Genomic DNA, 26,478 nt, shown 5'->3' with positions numbered 1-26,478 from the left:
TTAAGACTACACAAGTAAGCAAATTTATTTTAAGACAGAACAAATATCGTGGCAAACAACAATATGCAAATTCAGTTGAGAACAGGGGTAAATATCAGACTTTGTTTTCAAATCGATATAAAATATAGTCAGATTTTATTTTGTCCAAAAAGCAGCTCGCGTGGGGGCAGGAGGGGGTTTGGGAGGGTATGGGTCTGTCCACGCCATCCGAGGTGGTGTCACCTGCAAAACCTCAGGCTTGGGAGGTGGCTCCTCTGCCAGCAGAGATGGGTGATGCTGGGAGGAGATGGAGGTGCCTTTGGGAGCTCCAGCTGCCCTTTGACTCCAATTTTCTGCCTCCATTCTCATAAAAAGCCACAAAGCAAGGGGCAGGTTCATCCCCTCTGAGATGGTCACGGGGATGCCAGTTGCTTTTTAGGGTTGGGTATCTTTGAAGGCACCTGCACCTCCTCTTCCTGACTGGCTCCTGATGGACCGACCTCCCGGGGCTGAACCTACCAAGGCAGCAAGGGAGCAGCTCACCTCGGATGCCGAAGGAACAGGGCGAAATCCCCTCCTGGTGCGAAGGTGCTGGCGTGCTGCTTTCTAGAAAAGCCATCCCAAATAAAAGCAGACATAGAAAACATTAGATTGTCAATGATGCTTTGAAACAAATTCAAGTTTATCATTATTTCTTTTTTGTGAGCATGTGTGTGTGTGTGTGTGTCGACTTGATACAGACAAGAAAGACGTGAACTTCAAGCTCTGTTTCGGCATGTCGTCAGTTAGCATCCGCAGAAGCACCATCGGATACGGAAGAGTTAGCACCAGAGAGTTTGGAGGACCTAACTGATAACATGCGTCATTTGGAAAACCCGGGGATGGGTTGGGAATGGGCGGTGGGGGGACATGGTACAGTCCATTAGAAACAATACAAGGCAATTCATGAGTTTTCATACAGTACAATACAGTCACTGATCAATTAACCCTTTCAGTACAGTACATGACAAGTAACACTTTGCACCCTGTTAACACTAGGAAAGGAGGCTTTGGGCTGGAGGGAGGTGGCCAGTAGTTTAACCCTTCTGCCTTTTAATTTCAGGGCCCGCAGATTGCTTTGGCTGCTTTGCAGATCATGTCCGTCCCACCCAAGCTCAGACAGCCCATCCCTAGCCTGGCTCCCAGGCAGATGCGCTGGTGGATCAGGATTGCTGCCAGTCCATCCACCCACAGCGAGGTCTTCACCCAAATCGTCCTGGTTTGGACAGGGAAATGGAGAGCCACCGCCCTTCTGCCCCATGCCAGCCACCGAACCAATGAGCAAACCTCAAATTTGAGTTCCCCCCTGGCCAATTCTGGTGCTGAAACACACAAAAAAGGGTTCAGAGGTTGAGTTCAGACAGCCCCCAGCAAAATCCGCTTCCTCCCTCAGGCATAGTGAGAACAGGGTCCATTGGAAAAGTGCTAAATTACAGTACATTGGCATTTCCATATGTCAACTACTGAACAGCAAAACAGATTGTTTGAAAACAGAATCAGTATCGTACAGTAAGTTCACACTTAATTCTTCACCGTTTCTACACTTGTAACACATGCATTTTATTTCCATTAGTTTAATGCCAGTAGGACCAACATCCTTCAGAACAATGATCTAACATTAAACAAAACTTTCTAAGAAAAATATTAAGCATCACATAAAGTTTTAGATAAACCTGTTAATTAGCATCACAAGGTACTCAGATTTACATTTAGGAGTTTTCATGCCATGACTTTAAAACACCTTTTGGTTAATATCCTGGGGGGATAGCGGGGGAAACAAACTCAAAAAACAAACCAACCCCTCAAAAAAAGAGGAAGAGTTGGGGAAATAAGATAACTATCCATATGTATACACACACACACACATGCACGTACACGCGGACAGGTGCATGGGTGTGTGCGCATTTTGAGACTGCTTCCTGCAATGCACAATTTATTTTGATAAACTTGACTCATTTCAAGGGCGTTTGCATGGGTCCAAAAAGACTTTCAAGGAAACAAACTCTAAACTATCACGGCAAATTAAAATGTTTCCCTTGGAGAAAAAGAAAAGGTCGATAAAACATCACCTGTGTGCCATTACAATGCGCTTCCCATGAGCTATCTTAAAATCCAAACAACTAAAAATCCCTACAAGAGCTTTTTTCTGCCTAAAAGGTCCTTCCAAAGCCAGAGGTGCTGTGCTAGGCTTTGCATTCAGGCCTCACGTGTGCCGTGCAGGAGAAAACACTTACTTTTACCTTCCTGAAGGACAAGATGCCAACTCAAAAGAGCAAAAACTACACCTGTGCGGGAAAATAAAAATAATAAAAAAAAAAGAGAGAGAAGAAAAAAGATTTGTTCCAAATCCCCCTTTCTCAACGAGCTTAATTTCCAAGGACTCAAGGAGAACGGTGAGCTCGCTGGGGGTGTGTGAATTTTCTGAGGGGTACACCTATATCCTCGTGACAGCAAGTGGAGTGTAGGCTCTCAGTCACCGAGGTACCTTCTGAAGAGGCTGTCCCCTCAGCTGCTATCGTTCTGGGGGGCTCAGATACAGCAGCAACATCGCCAGGTGCTATATCTTTAAAGCTAGATTTGCAGGGTAATTTTAGCTGGGGGGAGAAACAAGAAAAAAAAAAGAAAAAGTTCTGGATTCTATTTACATTTCCATTTTTAAATCCAACGATCAAGGATATAAGAGCATAATACCTTGGGCTGCTCAAGGTTCATGTATTTTAACTACCTTCAGTTCCCACTGAATACCCGAACGAACCCACTGAAGAAGGATGCTTGAACCGAACCCAAGCAAAACCAGCCACCAAAACTGGAGCTGGTCAGGAAAAACACTTTACCCGCTGCAACAAGCAAACCCAAGACACTTTTTTGTTGTTGCTGCTGAAGGTTATTTCCAGCATGTCTGCTTGCTAGCAGTGAAGGAGAAGACCTAATTCACTCCTCTCCATTCAAACTGATCATGCTGTAATGGCGGGGTTTATCCATCAAGTGTCACCGGGGAGAAACTCCCACCGAGGAGTATTGCCAGAGGACTCGGATTGACTATTGGCTCGTCAATGAGGATGAGCAGGATTCCCAAGTGCGGATACCCCAGTGTGAAGGAAACGCAGCACCCTCATGACCACCACGATTTACTTGCTACTACGGAAAACCCACGAGGGCTTTTAAAGAAGCGCAACACCATCGGTTGATTGAGAGTGGATGGTTCAGGACATCAAAACCCAGATTATTCTGCATCCCAGGGATCATCACTCCCATTTCAAATCCTAGAGATTTATGACTATGTTTACTACAAACTCTACCCTACTGATTTCTTGCTGGCAAGGGAGCTCTGGTCCCTGACCAGCCGTACTGAAATACCACAGGAATTTAACAAGAATAGCGATGTGCATCTGAATTGCCTCCTAACACGAGACCTGACCGACTCCTAACTCTGCTTCTCAAATTCAACAGCAAACCCCAGGGTTATTATGCTCCATCTTCTAAATCATCTCTAAGTCTTTTTACTTAAAAATATCTTTTGTAGTTTAAGCCCACAATCAATCTCAACAGCACTTTCAGTACAGGCACAATGATGGCTTTTATTGCAATGGCTTGAGCGCAGTCTTTATTGATACCAGCATCTCAGACTGGTTTTAACTCCACTGTCCCATGGACTCACCCTGCAAACGCAGACTGGGGGTCTCCTACCGAAGACAAGAGAGTCTGCCCTACGCTTCTCACTCCAGGTCTGCATTGCATCCTGTGGTCCGTTCAATTCCAAGTGTAAATCAGACAATCTTGCACCATCCTGATCCCTTTTTGAGACTTCTGTATCTTTGGTGTTTCTAAAAGCCATGCACTTGGGTCTCTGGATGACCTCGAAGTTTACAACACCACGTCTGCCTGGACATCAGTGATTTAGATGTTCATTCTGTTGTGTAAAATAAGCTTGGATGGGTTTAGTACCCGAATTTATAAAATCGCTAAAGGATATGTAATGGAAGTCAGGCACCAGACATTGGTCACATACACCTCGAAATTATCTTCTGATGGCCCCTAAGTAATTAACACCACGCTGAAGAGGCTAAATAGACTGAGGAAAATAAACAGTTCAAAACTCAGTGCTAACAGTACTTACAAAAGTGCAGTGCTCAATCGAGTCAGAAGCAAAGTGACTACTAGTACTTAAAGTGCTAGTTTCAAAGTCGGTTTGGTTCAGTGTCCGAAACACGGGTAGAACGTGGGGGTATAGTTAAGGGTGAAATTAAAAACAGACAGCACTGCAACTGCACATGCCACACCAAGAGTGCTTCAAATCACACCATCGCAGAGAGATGCATAATGCTACGGCTCAGCTTGTGAACACATACGAGAGCAAACGACTGACACCTTTTAGGTTACTATACAGAACAGCTCCATCAACTCCATCACTACAAACCCATTCAGAAAGCAAGTGGCCACAGCTTACAGAAAAAAAAATAAACCACCCCAAAACCAAGAGTCTCTCGGAACATTTACGAGTCTTTGCAACTAGGATACTCAAAGTCTAGCAAAAGCAACCCTGCCCCGTGTCTGCAACAAGCTTCGGCCGACGCTTATCATGCACTTTACAGAGGAGTCACGCCGCAGGCTGCCTCCTTTTACACGCTATCTTACAGCTAGCCTATTTACCTATCTATTTGTGGTTTGCTTTTATTATTTTTTTTAAGCTTTCCGACTATGCATTAAGCTGGCTTTTTTCTCTTAACCACCCTACCAGTCCAAGGACAATTAATGCAAGAATAAGACAGTGAAGGCAGTCTAGTAAACATTGACATTACTAATGTCCCATCTTTGTTTTCATGAAGGAAAAGGCTCCAGAGAAGGACTTTGGATCAGCATGCTCCTGGAAAAAGGCTGGAAAAGGAGGATTCAGCCCCACGGACATCAGGCACTTCCCCTTTCTTTCTTTAAACATGCGCTTCCCACTGACTGCCCCGCTGCCCATTCCAGCTGCTGACAGCTGCTTTTCTGTTCCCTCATGTCGAGCTGCAAGCCCAACCCTGCTTTTATACTCATGCTGGAAAAGCAACAAGTGCTCACTGGAAACAGTGCAGGAAACCTCCCCGTTAAGGTCTGCGCTGATCCCAGTCCTCGCCCCAGGCTGGAAGCGGCTCCTTGCAAGCAGTGCTCGCTGTCCCCTCACCACAGGAGCTCAGTGCTTGCAAAAACGGGGGTGGGGGGGTGGGGGTGGGGGGGTGTCTCCCAAAACAAAACCAGCAAATGAAAAATGGGAAACCAGACCTTCAATTCTCACTATGTTTCAGCAAGCACCCCAAAAAAAAGGACACTGAATAGCATTAAGTGACTCCCCAGGCCTTGCCTGCATCACTGTCAACTCTTGCAGGTGTCGTACGAGGCAACAGCTGGCTGTCCGGTATCTGGTGGGTCTGAGCCGGGCACAAAGCTTTGTTACAGGGAAAGCTCTTTTAAAAAGTATTGACTTGCTGGGGTTGGCAGGGTACGTTGGGTGGTGCTTCAGGTACAGCCGCAGACATCTTCCTAACCAGGGAGCAAGCAGATGGTTTTTCAGAAGCAGGTAACACTAATACCTGGGGAGGGGGGTAGAGTTACAAACCCAAATCACTTATTTCCACTACTGCCACAAAGACCTGTATTTAAACTAGCAAAAAGCAAGGTCAGGCATCCAGGGGCTACAGATGTAGATCCACTTTTGCAGACATACAAGTGAAAAGAAAGGAGCCTGGAAAAGATGTGGGAGCTGGAAAAGGACAGCATGAGGTTGGTGGTGCCCCGCAGTGAGGAGGGCAGGCGTACGGTGGGGAAACACAACCATCTCAGTCCACAATCCAGATACAAAAAAGTGCTAAAGTGATATATCCAGTCTCGTTGCCAAAGCCAGCAAGGTCTGGGGAAAGTACACACGCACGTGTATGTGGCCATGGCCCTGCCACCCAGCGAGTCCATCAGCAAAGGAGAGTGAGCGTGACAGGGAGAAGTGTGCCAGCCTGCACGCCACGGCTTTATCATAAGTGATGGTGGAGTCTTGCGGGATCAAAAGCAATCGTTGAGCATTACGCTAGGCAAAGAGGCATCTTGCAGGACCGTATTCAAGCCTGATCTTGCAAGACTGGTATATATCACCATGTGCTATATGTAGATCCTGGAATAACATTTGGTTTAAGTACCGTTGATCTCAACCGAAACTTTGCATGCACTGACGATTTACCAGCCTGCAAACTGCCGTACCAAACCTGCTCATTTTCCAGGTCTTTTCATAACATGTTCTTCCAATAGTAAGGGTTTTTGGCAGATGATTTGGAAGTGGGTAATAAATCCAATGCTAGAATGCTGCATCAAATCGCACAGTAATTCCCTGCACTGTTCTCACAAGGAAGTTTACACATCATGTTGTGCTTTTGCTGCTTTAGTTGGTCCTAAAGACACACTATTGGCCACGTCGGAGACTCATTGCAATTCTGCCTCCACCTGGACTGGCAATCCTGTGGAAACTTTTAAAAAGAAAAGCTATTACAGGTTTTCTGGGAGAAAAGGCTGCGTGCTAGCCTGTGACCCCACCTTCAGCCTGCGCTCTGGGTTCTAAAGGTATTTGTAAAATCCTGCTTCAGCCAGCGTGCTAGACTTTCACCTAAATATTCTTGGCAACTTGTCCAGTCTCCAAAAAAACAACTCATTTGAAAGTTTATTAGAAGCAACGTTTTATTTTTGGAGGCGGAGGCTTTTGCTGCGTCGAAGCCTGCAGATATCTGTGAGCCACAATTAAATGCTGATTTCCAGTGGTAAATAAAGCGATTCGCAGACACAGCCTCTTGCCGAGTAAAACACGATCCCAGATCGCTCGGTATCAGAGTCATCATGTGAACTGAAGATGCGGGGCCATTTTTAATTCTATGCTAATTATCGCAACAAAAAACAGATCCTGCAGCAGAAGACTGATTCTGGGAAGAAATAATCATCCATCTTTTGTAGTCCTAGCTGTGCTGCTCAAGAAGAAGCTTGTTTACAAAATGGCAATCTCCAGAAACAGGCTGTGTTATTGTTGCCTGAAAAAGCTATATATTCAGATATGTACTGCTACCGGTCTGGGGGCACTCTGCCTCGGAAATTCCGCTTTGAAACTAAACCCTATAAACTTCAAGCATAGGGAACCATGTCTTGTTCAACAAATCCCAGCTGTAGGGCTAATGCAACCCACCGTATCACAGAAATGAAGCTTGGAGATCCCTGCTTTGAAATTCATGCTTTCAGTTTAGAGAAGGAAAATCATACAACCTTTAAATTATTTATACGTGAAAAGATGCTGTCAATAAAAGCATCAATGATGTGCAAACCAAAATGAAATTCCAGATGCAGACTTTCTGCACTTTGCATAGTTACTTAAAGGTGGAGGAGAAGCATCTTCTCCCCCAGCCCCGCACAAAAATATCCATCGTTCAGGATGACATAAAAATGCCCATTTTTGTATGCAGGAAAGAAAAAGCCATGTATAAAACCATGAACCTGCAGAACAGTTGTGAAAGGAATGGAAAAATACCCCAAGAAGCAGGCATGCAATCTGTTTCTGCTCCCTCACATACCACCGTAGTCCCTGAAGAGGCTCTAAGACAAGACTGCACTGCAAGACTATCTCATGGAGACGTGAACCTGCACAGTTGAGTCACAGCTGAGCAAGACACCAAGCACCTCTGGCAGTCCTGCCGTTGCAGCAGTTTTTCCTTGACCATCAAGATACGATCTTCATCAAAGAGCAAATGCATCCAGGGGAGCAGTGTGTACATGACAAATTTATTCACAGGGACCTTGTGCCCACAGCTGCTGCTCCTACCTGGGGATGCCAGCACCACCAACTCGCCGCTGCAAAAAACGCTCTGCTCGGTGTCCTCCATCTCTTCTTGCTGGGTATCCACACGCGTCGCTAGACGTCGATGATGCCTGCGTCCAGCTTTATGAAGCACGTTCCTGCAGGGTAGCAGAATAACTCCAATTCATCGCCCTGCTGTAATGATGGTGCCTGAAGAAGGGAACATTGGACCACTGGGACCGCATGTTGAAAGCAAAACATTTTATTACCATCGGTTAAGCTTCATAATGCACACTTACGAGTAAGATAGAGGTTATATGGAGATCACTTTGCTCGCTACCAACTACAGCTTCTGGGATTAAATGCAGCAGCTGTTGAGCGGCGCGTAACAGGACCAGTGGAAAGAAAAAGAGAATAACGTACAGTTGAAATGGCAGTGGGGGTGGGGAGCTTGGCAGAAAACAATCTCCTGATTAGAAATTCAACCAGATATCTTTTTGTTCCTGCTGTACCAAAAGTCACAGCATCCTAGACAACAGCTGATGACCAAGTACTGCCCTTGAAATGCACCCCTACCACCTTGCATGGGAGTTGCAGCACAGACACGACACGGGAAGATCAGAGGGGACTGCTTTTGCTTGGGGGGGGAGCGCGGGGTGACACCTCCGCAGTCAATGGATCGAGCCTAGGTACAAAGCAGGATGCTGCAAACACAGGAGCTCCTGGCTCGTCTAATTGCAACCCCTTCTCAGGGTACACACATGTTTATCAGAAGTTTTGCATGGCCATGAAGGCAGAAAGGTGGATTACAACTCGTGTATAACCAGAATTCAGCGTGGTTGGCTAGCTCAGCCACAACGCTCTGCAAACGCTTGCCTGGTGTCGATTCAGATGTGTGATTTTTCATTTGTTTTCTTTAAGTTTCCATGCAATGTTTTTGACAGTAAGTGCCATCCTGAGATGGTTTCTAAAGAACCAAAGTTTCTGCCCTTCTGCCAGCACGAATTGCACATTCAATCGCAGATAAAAAATATAGTTATCTTTCCTAGAGGTCACAGGTCACGAAAAAGCTATTTTGGACCATCTACTGAAGAATCACTAACAAAGTTTAACAGCACCAGCTTTTTTTAGGCCAAATCAGTTTACCTTCCAGCCAGTCTTCTACAAGCAGCTTCAAATTGCATCAAGCCCTGTGCAGAGGAATGCTCTGTTGTCATCTCCCCTTTCCTGATATTACAACTCTTATTTCACATTAGTATCTGCTTTGATATGAAATTCAAAGGAGAGGGAGAAAATACCTTCACTAGTAAAAGAGGAATCCAGATATTGCTACCACAAAACTACCACAGTTTTTCTTCTTCTAGAAAACAAACTGCTTGGCTAGAAAGGTGGGAAGCTCTTGGAAGACTGAAAGCCTGGAGGAGGCTGGTGTTTAGGCTGAGGCAAGTGAAAAATACCCATGCCTTAGCTTCTCGCTTGTTTGCTTTTTGCACAGCATCTTCAGCCTCGCCGAAAGGAAGAGGTCGGCGTAGATTTTGAGCAAGCAGAGAGAGCACCTCTAGGGCTTATTGCAACAGCTGAAGGGCTGCAGGATGGAGGAGGATGAACTTCACTTTGTGGAGAGCCTGAGAAGGTGAGGAAGTTAAAAGGATCTTCCAGGTGGTGCTTTTCTCCTCCTGTGGCACAGAGGGGCTGAGAAGGCTGCACCTCTCTGAGGAGGGCACTTCAGAGCCTAGCTCAGGAGGAGGTTCAGAGATGAGCAACAGGGGTGGCAGACCAGGCCACCCCAGAGAGCTGCCGTGCTCTCCAAAACAGCCTGCAAAGTCCAAGCTATGGCTCAGTCTTCACTCTTACCTTTTGGCTCCTGCCTCAAGAGCTTGCTCCTCTATGTTTCTGTTCCTCTTTTGCGGAGCTTGCAGAAACACTTTGGGGGTGACATCTTTTCCTTTACAGGTTAGCCAGCAAAAGCGACTGCATCTTTGCCAGGTTTGCAGTTGCAGTGCCTTCCCATTCTTAGATCGTCTCGGAAATGGCAAGAAGCTTTCAGAAACCATGGGCTGCTGTTGAAACCTTGTGTGGCTGCGGGTTGTCTGAGAAGGGATAAGCATGTTTAGAGAGGTTATCCGTACTTTAGAGGGTGTCTCCTAAGAGGTGAGAAAAGCAACAGGTTAAACTGCAGGTTGCTGCTGCAGGGGGGAGTAAATGGACACCACCTCTGCCTTACACTCTGGATTGTGGGTTTGCTTGGGGATGCACACATGTCAGCACAAAACACGCACTTCCAAATAAACTGACCGTTTTAAGCTGGTTTTAAAATAAAAGGGTCTGTAATATGCCTTCACCAAGATAACCCACAGTTAAAAAAATGGCAGCATCCACGAAAAGGTTCATCAGGTGACTCTAGCACCTCCCTCCTTTGCCGCCGCCTTCTTTTTTTTTAATAAGATAGCTAAAAGGAACTTATCACTTGTTAACTCAAAGGCTCACCCCGACAGCACTGAGGGATGACTGTGCTGGCGTAAGCAGAAAATGCTGTTACCGAGCACAGGGGCTGGGATGCAGCAAGCTTACATGCAGACTGCACGCTGGCACACGCCGATCCCAGGACAGAAACATCCACACACTCTCCAGAGCAGCTGCCTTAAGCACCAGGCAAGAGTGAGAAGTCCCATGAGGCAAAAAAAGGAAGATTACAATAGGTTGGGTCCTGCGGTACCCAGAATAAAGCTGTTTACACCTTCCCTTTGTAGTTATACTGTGATATACAACGTGTGGGCAGTGGTCCCTTGACTAGTTCAGGTCTCTGTTGCCACTGTTACCCAGGTCCCATGTGTGGGCTCTGATGGTCCCTGGTCCTGGTGGCCCCCTGCATCGCCACCCACTGCAGCAACCGGAGCCAGCGCAGGACTGTAAGCAAGTAGATGGGAGAGCTGGCAGAGGTACAGCTCTTATCTTAACATCTTGGTTGCTACTTAGCTGTGGGTATGGTCATCCCACATACTTGAATTTACTAACCCACATCAAACCCTTGGGTCGACTCCCAAACTGATGTGGAAGCACCTTGCTGTTACGCATTGCGGAAAAAAGGCAACTCCTAATTATTGTGCAACTCATCTAAATGTCCTGGGGAGGATGAAATCCTGGCAATGTTTAGCTCAAGATGCACACTTCCAGACTGCAGCCTACTTTTGTGTTCAAAGAAACAAAATTAAGGTTAGGTATAACAAAGGATCCAGGCAGAGCATCGAGTTGCGGTGAGAAGCAAGAGCCCAAGCTCAGAGCAATACTTGTAGCAGACACAGTAAAGCTCATCCCCGGGGAAGCTGTCATACGTTGTCTACAAGCGAGGTGTTGCACACTAGCCGTGGGGAGGAAGCAGCAGGCCTACGACACGCACATCATCAAATCTGCCCCAGGTACTCAACGTGAGAACGATCAGAGAGGGAATGAACAGCTGTATGGTTAAATAACTACTCCTTTGCTGCAGTATCACCTCAAGCCCCACGTGAACCTGCCTCAACCTAGTTAACATCTCCTAGAGCCCCACCAACCACGCAACGGCTGCAGAAGCAGATGAGAGCTGCAGAACAGGATGCCTTTTGTCCCTGCAATGGTTAAGGCCAAAGTGTACCAAAATAGACACAGAGGAAAAGGACCGCCTGGGAGAAATATAACTAGCTACGCATCTTTTTGTCCTACATCGGCTGCAGCAGTTAGCAAATGCACGGGGATGGAGGGAACCGAGGCACGTCTGGGCTTTGCACAACATTTCCAGAGAGGTTCATAAGCAAGTGCTTAAAAAAGGTGGTGAACTTCTGAGGAAAAACCCTATTTAGGGCTCTTCAGCCAGGATGCCCACGAGACATGAACCAGAACAATAAATACTCTTAGTGGTCAAACTGGCAAAAGGAATGGCACAACCAGCAGTGGGCCCTGTGAGCAAAACCAGAGGAAAATGGCCCTATACACTGAATCACATAAACATCAACAGGGGTTGCTACCCATGCTGCTTTAGTGACCTCGATGTTTTGCAACCAGAAGAGCAAGAAATAAGATGCCAGTTTAAAGGATACGCTCTGAGATAAAAGGCACAAGGTTTGGTTCACCTTCTGAAACAGTACCTATTCCCAGCTTTATAAGTGTTTGAGCCAAAAAACTATCCCTAATGTTACCAGGATGGGGGGTGGGGGGGTGGGGGTGGATTATTAAAAATGCTTAAATTAAAAAAACTTCACCACTAACTACAGTGATGTGCACACAACCTTTGGGAAGGGTCCAACAAAACCTTTTATATCTCAGACAGGAAGGAGAGTGATCGCATCAACACTACAGCTTCAAAGGACTTAAAAGTAAATAATTTTTCATGATTGGGGGTGGAACAGGAGACAGACATGTTAAATTGACACCAGCTGATAGAACCCCCTTGTCAGAGAGCTTTTAGAAGCTAGAAACCCATAAATGGTTTAGTCAAACAAAGTTTTAGGGCTGGCCCTTGGGCTTAGTTCTTCCCCTGATATTTACCATTGTGAATTTGCAAAAGCATTGGAGCTCAGAGAAACACAGCTGTCTGCTCCAAAATCCCTCCTGGATTGGAGGACTAATTGCTAGGCACAGGCACACTAGAATAATCCTGCCAGGAAAGGTGAAGAGAGAAGAAAAGCATTCGGCATGCACTACGTTAGAGGATCTAGGATAAACACTACTGCAAAGAACTGAATCAAAGCCTTGCCCTCTGTTCTTGGCTGTCAACAGCCCCTGCTCATCCCTGCTGCGATGCCTAGCTGGGATGGGAAAATCTCTTTTAAAAGTGGCACCAGCCCAATAAACTCTTTCCAGAGTTTACTGGCATCTCAGCAAAGAGACGGAGGCAGCTCAGTTCCCTTGCAAATATCTGTTCCGACCAGTGCTATAAAGATCTTGGGCGTGTTCAAAAATCTGGAAGGAAAGCAAAAGCAACTATCGTGAATGCATCCCAAACAGAAAGACATCTGTCGGCTGCATACTGAGTTTCATTGAATTGGGGTACCACTCCGCCACCTCTCCTCTGCCTGAACCTACGTGCTGTCTCTGGGCTTTAGGTTCCCCCTGCAAGTTTCCCAGAGGAGAGACAGTCTTTTCACACCAGGTAGTTCCCAACTGCCCAGCAGCACAGCCAACTCCTTCACGCTACGCTCCAAGCAAAAATGACCATTTGCAAAACAGCAGCAGTTGAAGGGGAACTTCCAGAGACAAAAGAGCTCCTGTTCAACACCAGTTACCGACAGAAGCGGTGGAAGTGATGCAAATGCCAGACTTTGTCCACCGTGAGCCCTCAGGTTTTGCTCCTGTGCTGTGAAGCCATCAGGGTCTGCTGCTCTCAGCACACGGCGTGCTTCAGCTCACCCTTTACAGTGGTAATGCAGAACAGCGGGGATAATTAATTTATGTTAAAAATACCAGGACTGCATTGACACATTCAGCTTTTCCCCTAGGAAGAGGGGGTAAGAAAGAAAGAGCAACTGCTGCTTGACAGATGTTAGTCATACACTTAAATGCACTTCTGGAAAGTGCTCGGCTATACCTGTCGAGTGATTATAGAGCAGTGTGAGAACCTGCACGAACAGGGGGAACTTCTCTGTAGTTATACCTACACAACACTGTCAGCTCTCCTCGCAATAAAAATGTTACTAAGGAAAATCCAATTAACTTTCAGTGCAGCCAAAGCTTCTGGGAGCTGGAAAAAAAAAAACCAACCAACAAACAGACTTCTTGAAGCAGTTATCTGGCATGGCTGGGTGGGCACTGCTTGCAGCACAACCAGGAAGGAGATGGTGACACAAGCACATTAAGGCAGGGTAGCTGGAAGGCTTTCTGAGCCACATAACGTGCAGCTCTCCACCCAGGAAATCAACAGAGGAGCTTGGAACTTCTCTGGAGGATGGAAGGACGTCCCTGTGGAAGACAGAACCACCTGGGGCTGAATGCCAATGCTGAATGTCTTGCTTACTTGGGTGGTTTTTTTTCCCCCAGGTCCTGATAATGACCTGATGCTCTGACTCCGTTCAAAACAGAATGAGCTCTTCTGTGGAGTGTTTTACTGAAAGATTGTGAAAAGCTGAAATTCGAGTGCTGGTCAGTTTTGCTTTGAGATCCCAATTTGTAAGAGACAAGTAACAGCAATGCCAAACTAATGCTGCGGAAAATCATGAGCCCACAGATTTCAGAGGAGGGGAAGATGGAGCATGAGCACAGATGACGATGGTAGGAGAAGAAGCAGGAGAGGCAGCATGAGCAGAGAGGAAGGCTAGTTAAAGCTAGCAAAGTCCACGTAAATATTTTGGTGACTATTCACATTATTGTGTGATGGAAATACACTTTTCTCTAACAATCCCTGGAGATGTGGGAACACAGAGGAAAGCCTGTATTTCCAAACAAATTGGCACAAGGAGCTTATAATGTCACTAGATGCATTCTTTACGGTTGTGTTTAAACAGGTATCTTGTTAGTGCTGGAGCTGCTGCTTCTATTGTGAAGACGGGGAAAGTGTCATAATATTTAGTATTTAGGAGAATATTTAATGTTTAGGAGAATGCCTGTTGATGGGACACTTTTTCTACGTCCCATTCAGAAATAAGCAGAGGCATGAATGATAGATTGTGTTCTGCCACCCCATCACATATAGAAAAGATTTTTACTGAAAAATGTGTGGAAAATGTGTATTTTAATAGTCTGGATTTTCTAAAACTATTACAGAAGGGCAAGAACTACAGTACAGACAGAGAGTGAGGAATGACTGCCTTGGCAGTAGCTCTGCCAAAGAGGACCTGGGAGGACACAGAGTTACAAACTGGTCTGGAGGCAGCAAGTATGCAAAGGTTCCAAAAAACCCAGAAACCCTTGTACCATTTGCAATTCTTCCACCTGAAGCTGGTAAAATCACAGTGAAAATACCTCTCCCGATTTTGGATTCTGTAATTCTGGATTCAAGAAAAAGACAGACTCATCAGAAAGCAACAAGAACATGATGAGGGCTAAAAACTACCCATGGTGGAAAGCTTTGTATTTGCTTAGAAAAGGATGCAGAAGAGACTTGACAACCATCTTTAATTATGTAAAAGAGCTGCAGCAAGGAAGGGAACAAACTGTTTCCATGACTCCTCTTGAGAGCATGGCCTGTAAGGCAAAAAACAATAGATGGAAGCAAGGGATGCAGGGGCTGGACACCAGGAAAAGTGTCTGAGAGTAGGCAGGGTGAGCCACTGAAACAGCTTGGGGAAGGAGGGAATATCCATCACTGGAGATGTAAACAAACAGATTTTTTTCCATGTTGTTCAACTTGGGAAAGATATAGATGCTTTTTGCTGTGTGGACCCTGAAATGTATCATTAGAGGCACCCTCGTACTTGGAAATTTAAGTTTAGAATCAGGTAGGTTACTCCTTTGTAACTTTCTGCAGACTACAGAACGCCAGCCCGGCTGAAACCCAGTGTGAGGAGCGGACCAGGTTTAGCTAGTCCCAGCTGTGAACGGGGGACTGCGCCTGGTGCTCTCCTGGGGTCCCTGCCCGGTCTCCTGTAATACCACACCTACAATGTCCTCCTGTCCTCCTCGCCCTTAAGACTTCTTTGGTCTTTCCTCCTTCTTGGAAGGGAAGTTGGAGGTGGAGGAGTTCTTGCAAGGCTTGTGAGACTCCATTCAGGATTGAAAACCCAAATCTATTGAACAACAACCCGGTGTTATCGAACAGTACACTGATACAACTTCATATGCAACAGCGGAGAAAAAAAAGTTGGAAAAGCGAGCAATCGAAGGTCAGGAAGTGCCAGAACTAAGGATTATCTGAGTAACCTTAATTCCAACTGCTTCAGACATATGCATAGACAGCTTAATTACGCAATCTCTTACAACTTTCCCTCCTCCTCCAGCATATAGGTTTCTTTTTCATTCATCAGTCTGTACACAGTCCAAGCCGTACCTACGTGTACCTTCCAAACACTGCACACGTATCTACTCAGTATGTTTCACACCAGATTTCTTCTTGTTTTGTTTTTGGAGATCATCAGTACTGATCACTACCAGATCGTCACCAAAACTCTTAACTCCAAATGAACTTGTCTTTATCACACCCCTTTGAGGTAGGGAGGTATCATTCACACCGTTTTATCTGTAGGGAACATAGGCAAAGGCAGAATAAAGCCAAAGTGATCCAGTCTCCATTATCAGGAGGCCCAGCTTGAGATACTGACAGCTTTTCCAGAGTCCTCGCAATTATTACAACACTTCACTCGTTCAAGGCACAAGCTTTCAACAGCTGTTAACACCGACTGCTTCTCCACATCAGACCTCAGAGTACCAACGCCAGTGCCCGGGAAAACAAAGGCAATACAAGTGGTGATCATCTGCAAAGAGTCTTGTTCAAAATTACACAAACCCCTTTGCAAAGACAGGCACAGAGTCTGTTTTTTGAAAGCTGCTTTCCTGCCCTCTGATCCCCTCCAACCTTCACCAACACCTTTCTTTTGTGATGGCAAAGAGCAGCTGCCCCATTGATCATAACCCTCTGTCAAACAGCCCTGGCTAGTTCCTGGAGCAGGAGGCAGGCAGAGCAGCGTGCAGAGCAAGGCTCCGGTGAGAAACTCATGCAAGCATCCATAAATTGGGATGGCATTGGCAAACTTTACAGGCCACCAACGCTTGTACACTCCCCTAAGCTTCTGCAGGTATTCCTGGGCAAGCTCCCAGCACATTAAGAGCCAAGCCAATTGAGTATTGAAAAGCAAGCTGCAAAAGCAGTAACTCCATCTGTCGGTCTCACTTGGCCCCGACGGGTCTGTCGGCAAGATTCAGCGCTTACAGAGTGTGCCACTGCTGGACAGATGTGCCCCAAAGGGGGAGGAGAACCAGCCAAAGAGACCTACCCTGGCTGCCAAGAGGAGCGTTAGGATCCAGGCTCTCTGCCTCCTTCCCCAGCTCCGCAGGACTCCAGCGCTGATGGTGCCACCTATTCCTCCTACCACAGACAACACCAACATCATGCTTCCAGATTCCCTGGAGCACGAACCTTGTCCCCGCTTCCCTCCGCCCCCTCCTGCCTTTTCATTCCTCTGCCTCGGTGGGAAGCACTTTATCTCTGCTCTTACTCCCCCTCTCCCTCCGCATCGTGCCAACAACATGTGCTCAGAACAACGACCAGATGGGAATACTTGTAAGAGCCTGAGGTTAACCCGTGTATTTTATCTCACATACTCTCTGCTGTTTTGAAATGCAGATTCTATTGCACGCGATTTGTAGTGTAAAGATTTAACGTTAATAGCAGAGTGCATTGATATTGCTTGTGAAATCTGTCTCCCTGCTCATATTGCATGTTGAACATCTCCAACACGGAAAACAGAAAAGACAACAGCTAACATTTTAACTTTTCAGGAGGGAAGGACCTGTTAGAAGCAGGGGGGGAAATTACAAGTTTTAGTATGTATATGCATATATGTATATTTAATATTCCTCTCTCCCTTCTCTCTATTTTAATTTTTGCGTCACATATAAATTCACAGATGTTATCTCAGCCCTGTGCTTAGTAGGGCTGGGCAGAGAGCCTTAGCTTTAGTCGTCTTCCAGCAACCCACACAAAGGGCAATCTTTTCCTCCAATTAATCTGTGTGGCAAATGATCAAGATGAAAAAACAGCTAGACACAAACTCCTTCTGCCTCTGGAATGGATCTCCCCCACGGCAGTTAAGAAACCCATCCGACCGGCTGCATCACCAACCAACAATTCCAAGGCAGGAGCCACTACCCTGCCCTGATGAATACTAGTACCTAGGATGGGTCTGAAACACCTAAAAGATGGAATATGTCTTTTTTTTTTTATTTACAGTGGCTACTCTGCACAGAACTAGCAATTTCCATACGTCACCCCAAGCATTTTGAGGTAGCCTATCAAATTAGGAAGATGAATCAGCAAACCATTACTGATGGTTTTATTGGGGTGGTGACCAGGCACCTCAAGGCTAGGCCAGTACCTCTGGATACAGTACAAACACGGAACACGTCCAACAAGCATGAAAAGGCCAGAAGGTACACATCCAGCGTACGCCTTTACAGAAGTTCATGTATATAAGAGAACCCCAAGGCTGTGGGTTCACATTTTCGATAATGCCTCAGCATGTGGAAGGAATGATCTAATTACATCATCACAGCAATGCCAAAACAACATCCGTCTTCTGAAACCTCAATTTATGCTTTGACATTTCTGGAAAACCTATTTTTAATCTACATCATCTATCAGGAGTTCCTGATGTTTTATTTTACCTCAATGGTTTAAAATACTGCTGCCTTTATGGAGGTACAGGTGGGAAAATGAACACAGGTGTGACAAAATATTAGGAAGAAAAATTGGTGTCAGCCCATGAAAGTTTCTGCAGATTTTGGAGAAACAGAGCGGCAAAAGATTTGGCTTTAGCTTTTTCCAAAACACGCAACTCCAGAAGCACCTTGGCCCCTAGCCAGGGCTTTTTTCCTGTGGCCATGACAGAATTCAGCTGGTTTTAGGCAAGACCGGATCACCCCCGAATGTTTACAGCCGTGATTTTGCAACACTGACGGGCTCAGCGATCACGAACTGCACACGTGTAGGATGCGGAGGGCGACCGAGACCCTCTCCACAAGCCACGGTCCTGCACGGGTTCCACTGCTACCCAGAAGAAAAAAGCCCAACGGGTGAATCTTGTTTCTCCAGGTGCTCAAATTTGCTTGCTTTTGCATCTACACAATGAAATTTTAACGACTCCAGATGGAAGGGAAAGGACAGAGGGCTCAACAGAAGACATCACCATGCTAGCATTAATAATGTAAAGATGAAAGACCCACTGCCCAGTGGAGACTATGCCCTACAGCCGGGAAACAACACGTATAAGGCATCATCTGCAGGTACGAGGCCAGCTTAAACCTGCTGCCACCTCAAGCCATCCCCAACACGCCCATCAAGGGGACAAGGTCCGTGGTCCCAGCCTGCTGGGTATCTATGGGGACGTATCACTCTCTCCCAAGCAATCTCGGATATGCCGGACAAGCTTTGCTCCCCAATACCACCATTCACACCGGCGGGATCAGCGCCGGAGGGACGATTTGGTTCAGCAGAGGCCATGGGGTGACAGCCTCGCCCCGGTTTATGCAAGTAGCTTATGTCAAGGGTAGCCTTTATTCCCACTCTTACTTGGATAAACTCCTTATTTCAAATACAACTTTTTCTTGAAAGGAATGGAGGGGTAGGAGGGGAAAGGTGAATTTTAGACATCACAATACGTCAAGTCATGAAAAATACAGGGCATCTTAATTGTGGAGGAAGCAGCACAAAAAATTAAACAGAAGGCATATTCTTCCTGAATAATTATTTTATAAATTAAATATATATATACTGTATGTACAGCAAAAGTAGGAATGCCATGGAACTAAAAGCACTTACTAATTAATTTTTGACCTGGTGCAAAATCTGCCCAATAGAAACACAATAATAAACCTTTTTCTGCTATAAAAATTACCATGTTTGATTAAAAGGGCTGCAAGACAAGCAAGCGGTAGGCTCCTAACCACTACCAACTCCCTTCCTTGTGAGTTTAGGTCACTTCAATAGGCCATGGGAGGGGGAAAAACGATGCAATCATTAGACTAAGACACCTTTAGCAGAAAAGAAAGTGTGTTGACATTAATTTTGGTAATTGCTTGCTTTTTTTTTTTTTTTTTTTTTTTTTGCATAACGGAGGGGTTTTTAATACTTCTGCTTGGAATTTTATGAACATGGTACTAGAGATTTGCAAAGGCAGGGGTTGTAAAATGGCATTGAAACACGATGTGGCCAGCAGTACCTGCAGCTGCCTCTTCCTTACAGCTCTCACCTCACCTCAAGGATGCCTCCAAGGAAGAGTTCTGCCTTCTTTTGACTACATATTCCCTTGCAGCTTTGCCGAAAACCTAAGGGATGAGAGCACTTAGACGCAGAAATCTTACAAGGGCCGTGACAAACAGCATGCAACCATCTCTCTGTGAAATAACGCGTTTATCCAGACTGGTAGTAGGAGAAAACTGGCCCCTCTTTAGACTGTGTACTTCAGATAAATAAGATTGTTTTACTACAAACTACTACAGGCTACATTATACTCACATAAATATATTAATGTCTATATGTGAATATGAACTTGTATATATTGGATACAGATAAGAAACACTTACGACGACGAGTAGATTACCAATAACCACTGCAGCTTCTTGCTGGGTAAAGTCTGTCATCCAGACTCGACGCGATGAACCCGCGACAGCAGGTTTTTGCCATCCCCTCCGGAACACCCGGTGGGTGACCCTCACCGCACCAGTGCAGAACACTTCCCGATCCTTCGTTAGCACGCCCCTGTCTCTGTGCTTTGCCAAGAAAGCTGGCTGGACAGGCTGCACTCAATGCAACCCCCCACCAGGTGCAAGGCAGGGGAAGCCCCCGCAGCCCCTTCCACCCAGGATAAGCTTTTTAGGGATTGCCCCAGCTTCTGTGCCAGCAGCGGGGAAAGGCAAGTACGAAGAAGCTGCTGGACTCAGCTTTATCAAGACTATACGTGAAAAGCAGCAACGCCGGGGGGCCAATTTGCAGAAGGGGCGAGGAGCTGCAGCGACAGCGGAGCTGAGGATGCTCAGCAGCTCTGCAAATCGCTTAAAAACTTAAAAAAAGAGAAATCATCCCACTCCTGGTGGTTTGAGAGGATCCTCAATATAGTGCCTGTCCTCCTCTAACATACGAGTGGAGCTGGACCGAGCAAGTACGATAGGTCTCTAACAGACACATGCATGCAGGAGACGGCTTCTTTCAGCATTAGACTACGTTACCAAAGCATCCCCTTACCAGAGCGGGAGCAGAAATGTGCTCCTAGTATTATTTACACAATATAAAGTGCATTACAATTTAGTTATTGAACTGACAGACTTTCTGCCGGGACCATACAATTTTGAAACAGAGGTGAGGGCTTGAACAGGAAATTCTCTCATGAGAAAAAGAGGTTCAGACTGGTGCTCTTCACCCTGTCCTCCCAAGGATTGTTTTTGGCCGTTCTTTCTAGTGCAAATAAGCTTTGTGTTTTCTCAAGTTTAAGGGACATGGCAGTTTCAGGGCATCAGGAACAAACACTTAAGATGCATTAGGGATTTGGTGCTCCTGAGCATCTCCATGGGCCTTTCTGCATGTGAGCAGCCCACAGTATCGCCGTCCTCGGAAGCTGAAGACGCACTGCCAAAAATAACAAGGAACCCGTTTCCAAATATCACCTTTAAAGTCTTGCATTGCTACATTTCGAGTGAGTCTGTATTACCCTCCAACAACATCTGCAAACATCGGCGCTTTCCATCCTGGTGGAAACCCGCGTGGCTAGTGGTTTACCCATGGGTGATGGGCTATGAACGTGAAGATCCTGATCCAGTTTTGGATACTAAGGTGCATCCCGTGCCGGGGGAGTAAATGCATTAGTGGATCCTATGGAATACCTGCATGCCAGAACCGCGCCCAACCCGGCAGCCAGCAGACGCTGAATTCCTGGGTGATATTTACAATAAACTAATGCCATCGGAAGGCCAATTAATTAACAAAAGACAAAGGGTTTTTCAAAAAAATGTTCAGCAATAAGGAAAGCCATTTCACATCTTTTTTTTCTTTTAAAACAGTGAAGAAAATATCCCTTCCAATCGATTTGCCCATCGCAAGTATTTTCCTCACCAACGCTACAGGAACACTGGGAAGGCATGATCGCTTACAACACATGCGGTCACTCGGGTTAATTCCAACGTAGGAGCTTTTATGATCCCTTGAAGCAAAGGCAGGCTGGGACAGGGAGATGTCAAGCTCGTAGGGGAGGAATGCCACGTAGAAACAGGAAGGAGAGCATAAAAAGTTTGTACATTCATAGCTCCGGTTTGTTGGAATAAAAGTTAATTTTTTACTTCAGGCACTGTGACGGGAAGCAGCAGTCAGCGATACGCTAACGTACGCATCAAGGACTCATTCATTAAACTCTGGTTTCACACCAGTAATAGGATGCAGAGTTATTTTAACGGTGGTTTTGGTGTTTTTTTTAATTGACCTGTTAAAACCATTGGGACCAAAGCCCTAAGAGCGACGATGAACCAGTACTCCACCTAACCCCCAGCTGATTCATCACGGTCCGCTAGCTGTTCAAGTGGTGGAGTGAGAACATCTCTCCGAGAGTTGAAAAAGTACCTGAAAGAGTGATCTACGCAGAAATGGATGGAAGTTTTTGACACTAAGCCAAAGGCTTGGTTGCTCTAACTGCTATGTGTGGTTTTACCTAAAGGGGGAATCACCTAAAACAGTGAAATTAACTTTCTTACTTCTTGTCACAACCGTAACATTTTCCTAAAGGTTCTTTGGTGACTTTGGTGCAAGCTTTTATTTTTTTTTTTTTTTATTTATTTTTTTTAAGTTAAAACAGATCAACTAGTTTTAGTACCCAAACTAAAGTCCAGATTATCCTCTTGGTTCCCAACCCTGCCTCCCCAACTTTTCTTGTTATGGTTAAAGACATTAACAGGTAATAGCATTCGGAGTGAGCATGGCCATGCAGGTGGGTCCAGGCTAAGAGCAATGAATGGTCTGGTTGGAGATAAATATGTTTCTCAATAATTAAAATTAAAAAAGGAAAACGTGTACTGGTTGCATGGAGAAATAGCTGGTCCACGTGCATTAGGCCACTCTTGAAAAAAACAATTCAAACAATTATAAATATCTGGTTAGACACAGTAAAGCCTACTTCAAAAAAATTCATAAAGGTGGGCAACACATTACTGGGAGTACTTGGAGCTCAATCAAACTCCCACTGGTTTTGGAGGGGAAGGAGCTGGTCGCCCAAAGGCTGGAAAAGCCCCTTAGGTTATAAGTACTCATGTTTTAAGAAACAACAAAGAATTTTCAAAACCTTTCATCAACCTCCCAAACAGGTAATTGTACACATTTTCCCTCCAGGCAGAGAGTTTATATCACGAGATGTAAAATTTACATTACAGAGACGTCAGCGGGACAACACTGAAACCTGGTGGTGGGTGATTAGGTCGAATTGCTTGATGGCAGCCCCAGCGCTGGGTGGGTGGGAAGGGGGCGATGGCGGAGCACGGATATTACCTCCTAACAACAACACCTGTAAAATCAACACAACAGAAAACCCGACATGGCGTTAACCATGGCTTCCAAAACGCACTATGGGTAAACATGAGAGGGATGCCTTTCGATACGAATCCAGTGGTGCACCAAACCCCCCAAGGTCTTTCTCGCATCGGCAGGAATAAAACACCCGGGTGTTTTCCTTGCACGGGTAACATCACAACTGCATTAATCTCAAGTTTGGGAGAGAAGTTGGGCACCCCAGTCACAGCGGTCCCTCCACCTCCAAATACCCGCTCCACAGCCACCCGCTGCTGGAACCCATAACCACGCTTAAAACAAAAATACATTTTGAAATTTTGGATAAATGCATTAAAAATAAAAAAATCAGCAGCCTCGCATGGGCAGAACATGTAGATGAGGAGTGGGTTATTATTCATTGCCACTAATTCAGAAAGCTTAGCACTCGAGTAGAGCTTCGCTATCCTGGGATACTGGGGTTACTTGGTCAGCACAAAACTACAAAACGAGTAACACGTCTTCCACACTTCACCAGCACACTACTAAGGTCTGACCAGTTATCGAGGTTTTACCCATACAGACTATCATTTCCAACCCAATAACCAGCAGATGCCAATTTTGAAACCTCTACCTCTCCTCATACGCATACCAGCAATTCACATGAAGCTGACTTTTGTCGTTAATGCCCTACAGCTATGCTGCTCAGCCTTTTGACCGAGTACAGGCAGAATTCAGTCCCGGAAAACCTGTCATAAGCAGAAACGGATACATTCCAGCATAAGGTTTGGGTTTGGTGTTTTGGGGTTGTTTTTTTTTGTATCACATTGAAGTGCAACACAAGCCTTATCTAGACTATTTAAAGGTCAGAGTGCCGGACTTTTTTTGTGCTGATAAGCGTACTTCCATAGTCTTCAACACTCGAAGCAGCTGACTCATACGGACTCGGGAGGTTGGTACTTTCAAAAGACATACGGAGATGTTTTGGGCGTAATTTAACGTGATAACCAGACTCCTATAACATTACATACTGGAGTTAGCAAGAACTACCAGAAAAGGACTTTACAAAAAAATGGGGCAACTTGAAATTACTATAGGTCAGTCCCTCTCACCAATTTCTGCTTGTTTTGTTTTGTTTTGTTTATTTTGCCAGGTGGCCAGTCCAATGCACTCTATTCAAGACCCTCTTGCTCTTCACCACTGTCCCCTCTGGCATCCATTCTTTTTTCTTTATGGCTGTTGTAAATTCTCCTCATCTCTTCTTCGTACTTGATAAAATTTTCCCCAAACCGTGTCCATGCTTTGTATGGAACCGTGATGGTGTTACGGTAGGGCGGCCTCACCTCACTTACCTTCAGGAAAATGCCGTACCTGTTGGATCCCACGTCGAAGTAGAAGCGCTTGTTGTCCACTCGGAAGGAGGTGCCCTCAGGGAGCTCCGGGGGCTCATCGCCTCCCCCCCGGCGATCCTCTATGTCCCCCTCGCCATATTCTTCAATCAGCTGGACCAAAGCATCCCTGAACTCAATCATCCCTTGCGCTGGAAGGACGATCGTCTGCTCCTGTCCCAGGCTGTGACCAAAATAACCCATCATGCCAGGTCCCCTACTCATGGTTTGTCTAATCCGCAAGAAACGCCCTCGCTGATTCTCCTTCAGGTCCAGGTAATACTTTCTGTTGTCCCTCTCGATGTACTCCGTTTTGAGGACGCTGTGAGGGTGCTCTTCGGAGCCGACAGACACCGGAGGCGAAGGCGGCGGGTGCTGCTGTCGCCTCCGGGGATGCTGCTCTTTGCCATTGCTGTGCTCGTGCCGGTGACCATGGCCGCCTTTCAGGCCCAAGTGGGCATAGTGCTCGATGAAGTCCCCCAGGCAGTCCTTCAGCTCGGCAGCCACGGACAAGGAGAGGGTCAGCTTGCTTTTCCTGATGTTGTCCTGCCTGCCTCTTCCTATCCAAACCTCGGCGATCTTCAGGAAGCGGCCTCGGGAGCTCTGTTTCACATCCAGATAAAATCGCTTTTTCTGGATGTCCACCCTCTTGGAGGCCAGCTCCTGGATCTCCATGCAGCCCCCCTGGGAGGAGGCCGGGTAATGGTACTGCTGCTGGGACTGGGAATAAATGCTCCTGTGCAGGCCAGAGCCTCCCAGGTTCCTTCCTCCTCCTCCTCCTCTCCCTCTTTCCATCTTTACTAATCAGCTGGAAATAATACACAACAGAGACACAGATGACAACATCAGCACCAGGGGCCTGCTCGGCTTCTCGGCGGCAGCTCTGTTCGGCGCTGCTCTCCCTACAAAGACGCCTGCATCCCTCTCCGCTGCCACGGCACGCAGCATCGCAGCAAAAGGATCCCGGGTGCTCTTCCCCTCCCCTGCTCCAGCTCACGGCTCCCGCCGGCCGGCCCATGTCCTCCCAGACAAGGGAGCCCTCCTTCCAGCGGCACACCAGCCCCAGTGCCCTCGCAGTGTGTCCCCTCCCTGCCCCACAGCCCCCCAGCCCAGTCCCTCTGGCACTACAGACCCCGCCAGCTGCCCCCGTCCGCTCCCCTGCAGCGGGGACAGGGACCCTCGGCAGGGTGGGTTGGGGTGCTCCTGTTGTGGGGGGCACCCACCCCCCCGGGGCTCCAGCTCCCCCCTGCAGGGTCCTCACCCATGCGTTTGCCCTCCATCACCTGCCTCTGCCCTTCCTCCCCAGGGCGCTGGAGGGGCACTGGGGTCTTCCCCAGCTCTGCCCTCCTGCTCCTCCCAGTGCCCCCCGTACCGCCTCCCCGGTACACCCAGAGCCCCAGTACTGCCCTCCCGGTGCCCCCCATCACTGCATCTCCTGCCCCAGTGCACCCACAGCTTCATCTCCTGGCCCCCCAGCACTGCTCTCCTGCCCACTGCAGTGCCCCCAGTACTACTCTCCTGCCCCCAGTGCCCCCCGTAGTGCCCTCCTGTCCCCCCCGCTTTCCTCCAGTGCCCCAGTACTGCCCTCCTCCCCCTCCAGTACTACCCTTCTGGCCCCCACTGCCCCCCAGTACTGCTCCCCTGCCCCCGCCTTGCTCCAGCACTGCTCCCCAGTGCCCCTCATCACTACATCTCCTGCCCCAGCACCCCCAGAGTCTCACCTCCTTCCCCCAAGAGCCCCCCCAGCATCCCCAGCACTGCCGCCCTGCCCCCAAATACTGACCCCCCGTGCCCCCAGTGCGCCAGTATTGCCCCCCAGAACCCCAATGCTGCCCCTCACAGCTCCTCAGCAGTGCCCCCTCGCCTCCCAGCGCCCCAGTATTGCCCCCCCAGTACCCCTAGTACCCCAGTATTGCCCCCCCCGTGCCCCCAGTGCCCCAGTACTGCCCCCCCAGCGCCCCCCAGCACCGCCTCTCCGCCCCCCCCCCACCCCGCCCCCCGCCCGGTCACTCACCCCACAGCGCCCATCGCCGCCGTTGCCCTTCAGCCGCCGCCGCCGCCACCGCCCGCAGCCGGCGGCCCCGCCGCCCCCCCCGCCGCGCAGAGCCACGGGCTGGCGCACCCCCGCC

At 47.3% G+C, this 26,478-nt stretch overlaps 1 protein-coding gene across 3 annotated transcripts; it reads right to left on the bottom strand.

Moving 5' to 3' along the window:
- PURG (purine rich element binding protein G) lies at positions 1-26,478 on the bottom strand. 3 transcript variants are annotated; one of them, XM_055708878.1, is made up of 2 exons: positions 26,364-26,478; positions 1-25,157 (listed from the first exon to the last, which is right to left on the bottom strand). In XM_055708878.1, exon 2 carries the CDS (start codon positions 25,142-25,144, stop codon positions 24,134-24,136), a length of 1,011 nt encoding a protein of 336 aa, XP_055564853.1. In that variant the 5' UTR covers positions 25,145-25,157; positions 26,364-26,478; the 3' UTR covers positions 1-24,133. The 3 variants fall into 3 exon arrangements, with proteins under 3 accessions (XP_055564853.1, XP_014132372.1, XP_014132374.1); XM_014276897.3 differs by lacking the exon at positions 26,364-26,478 and having other exon boundaries at positions 1-22,980; positions 24,314-25,401; XM_014276899.3 differs by lacking the exon at positions 26,364-26,478 and having other exon boundaries at positions 22,845-22,980; positions 24,333-25,399.

The sequence above is a fragment of the Falco cherrug genome, chromosome 1 (genome assembly GCF_023634085.1).
Source record: "Falco cherrug isolate bFalChe1 chromosome 1, bFalChe1.pri, whole genome shotgun sequence".
NCBI lineage: Eukaryota > Metazoa > Chordata > Aves > Falconiformes > Falconidae > Falco > Falco cherrug.
This window is presented reverse-complemented; position numbering and strand designations above follow the sequence as displayed.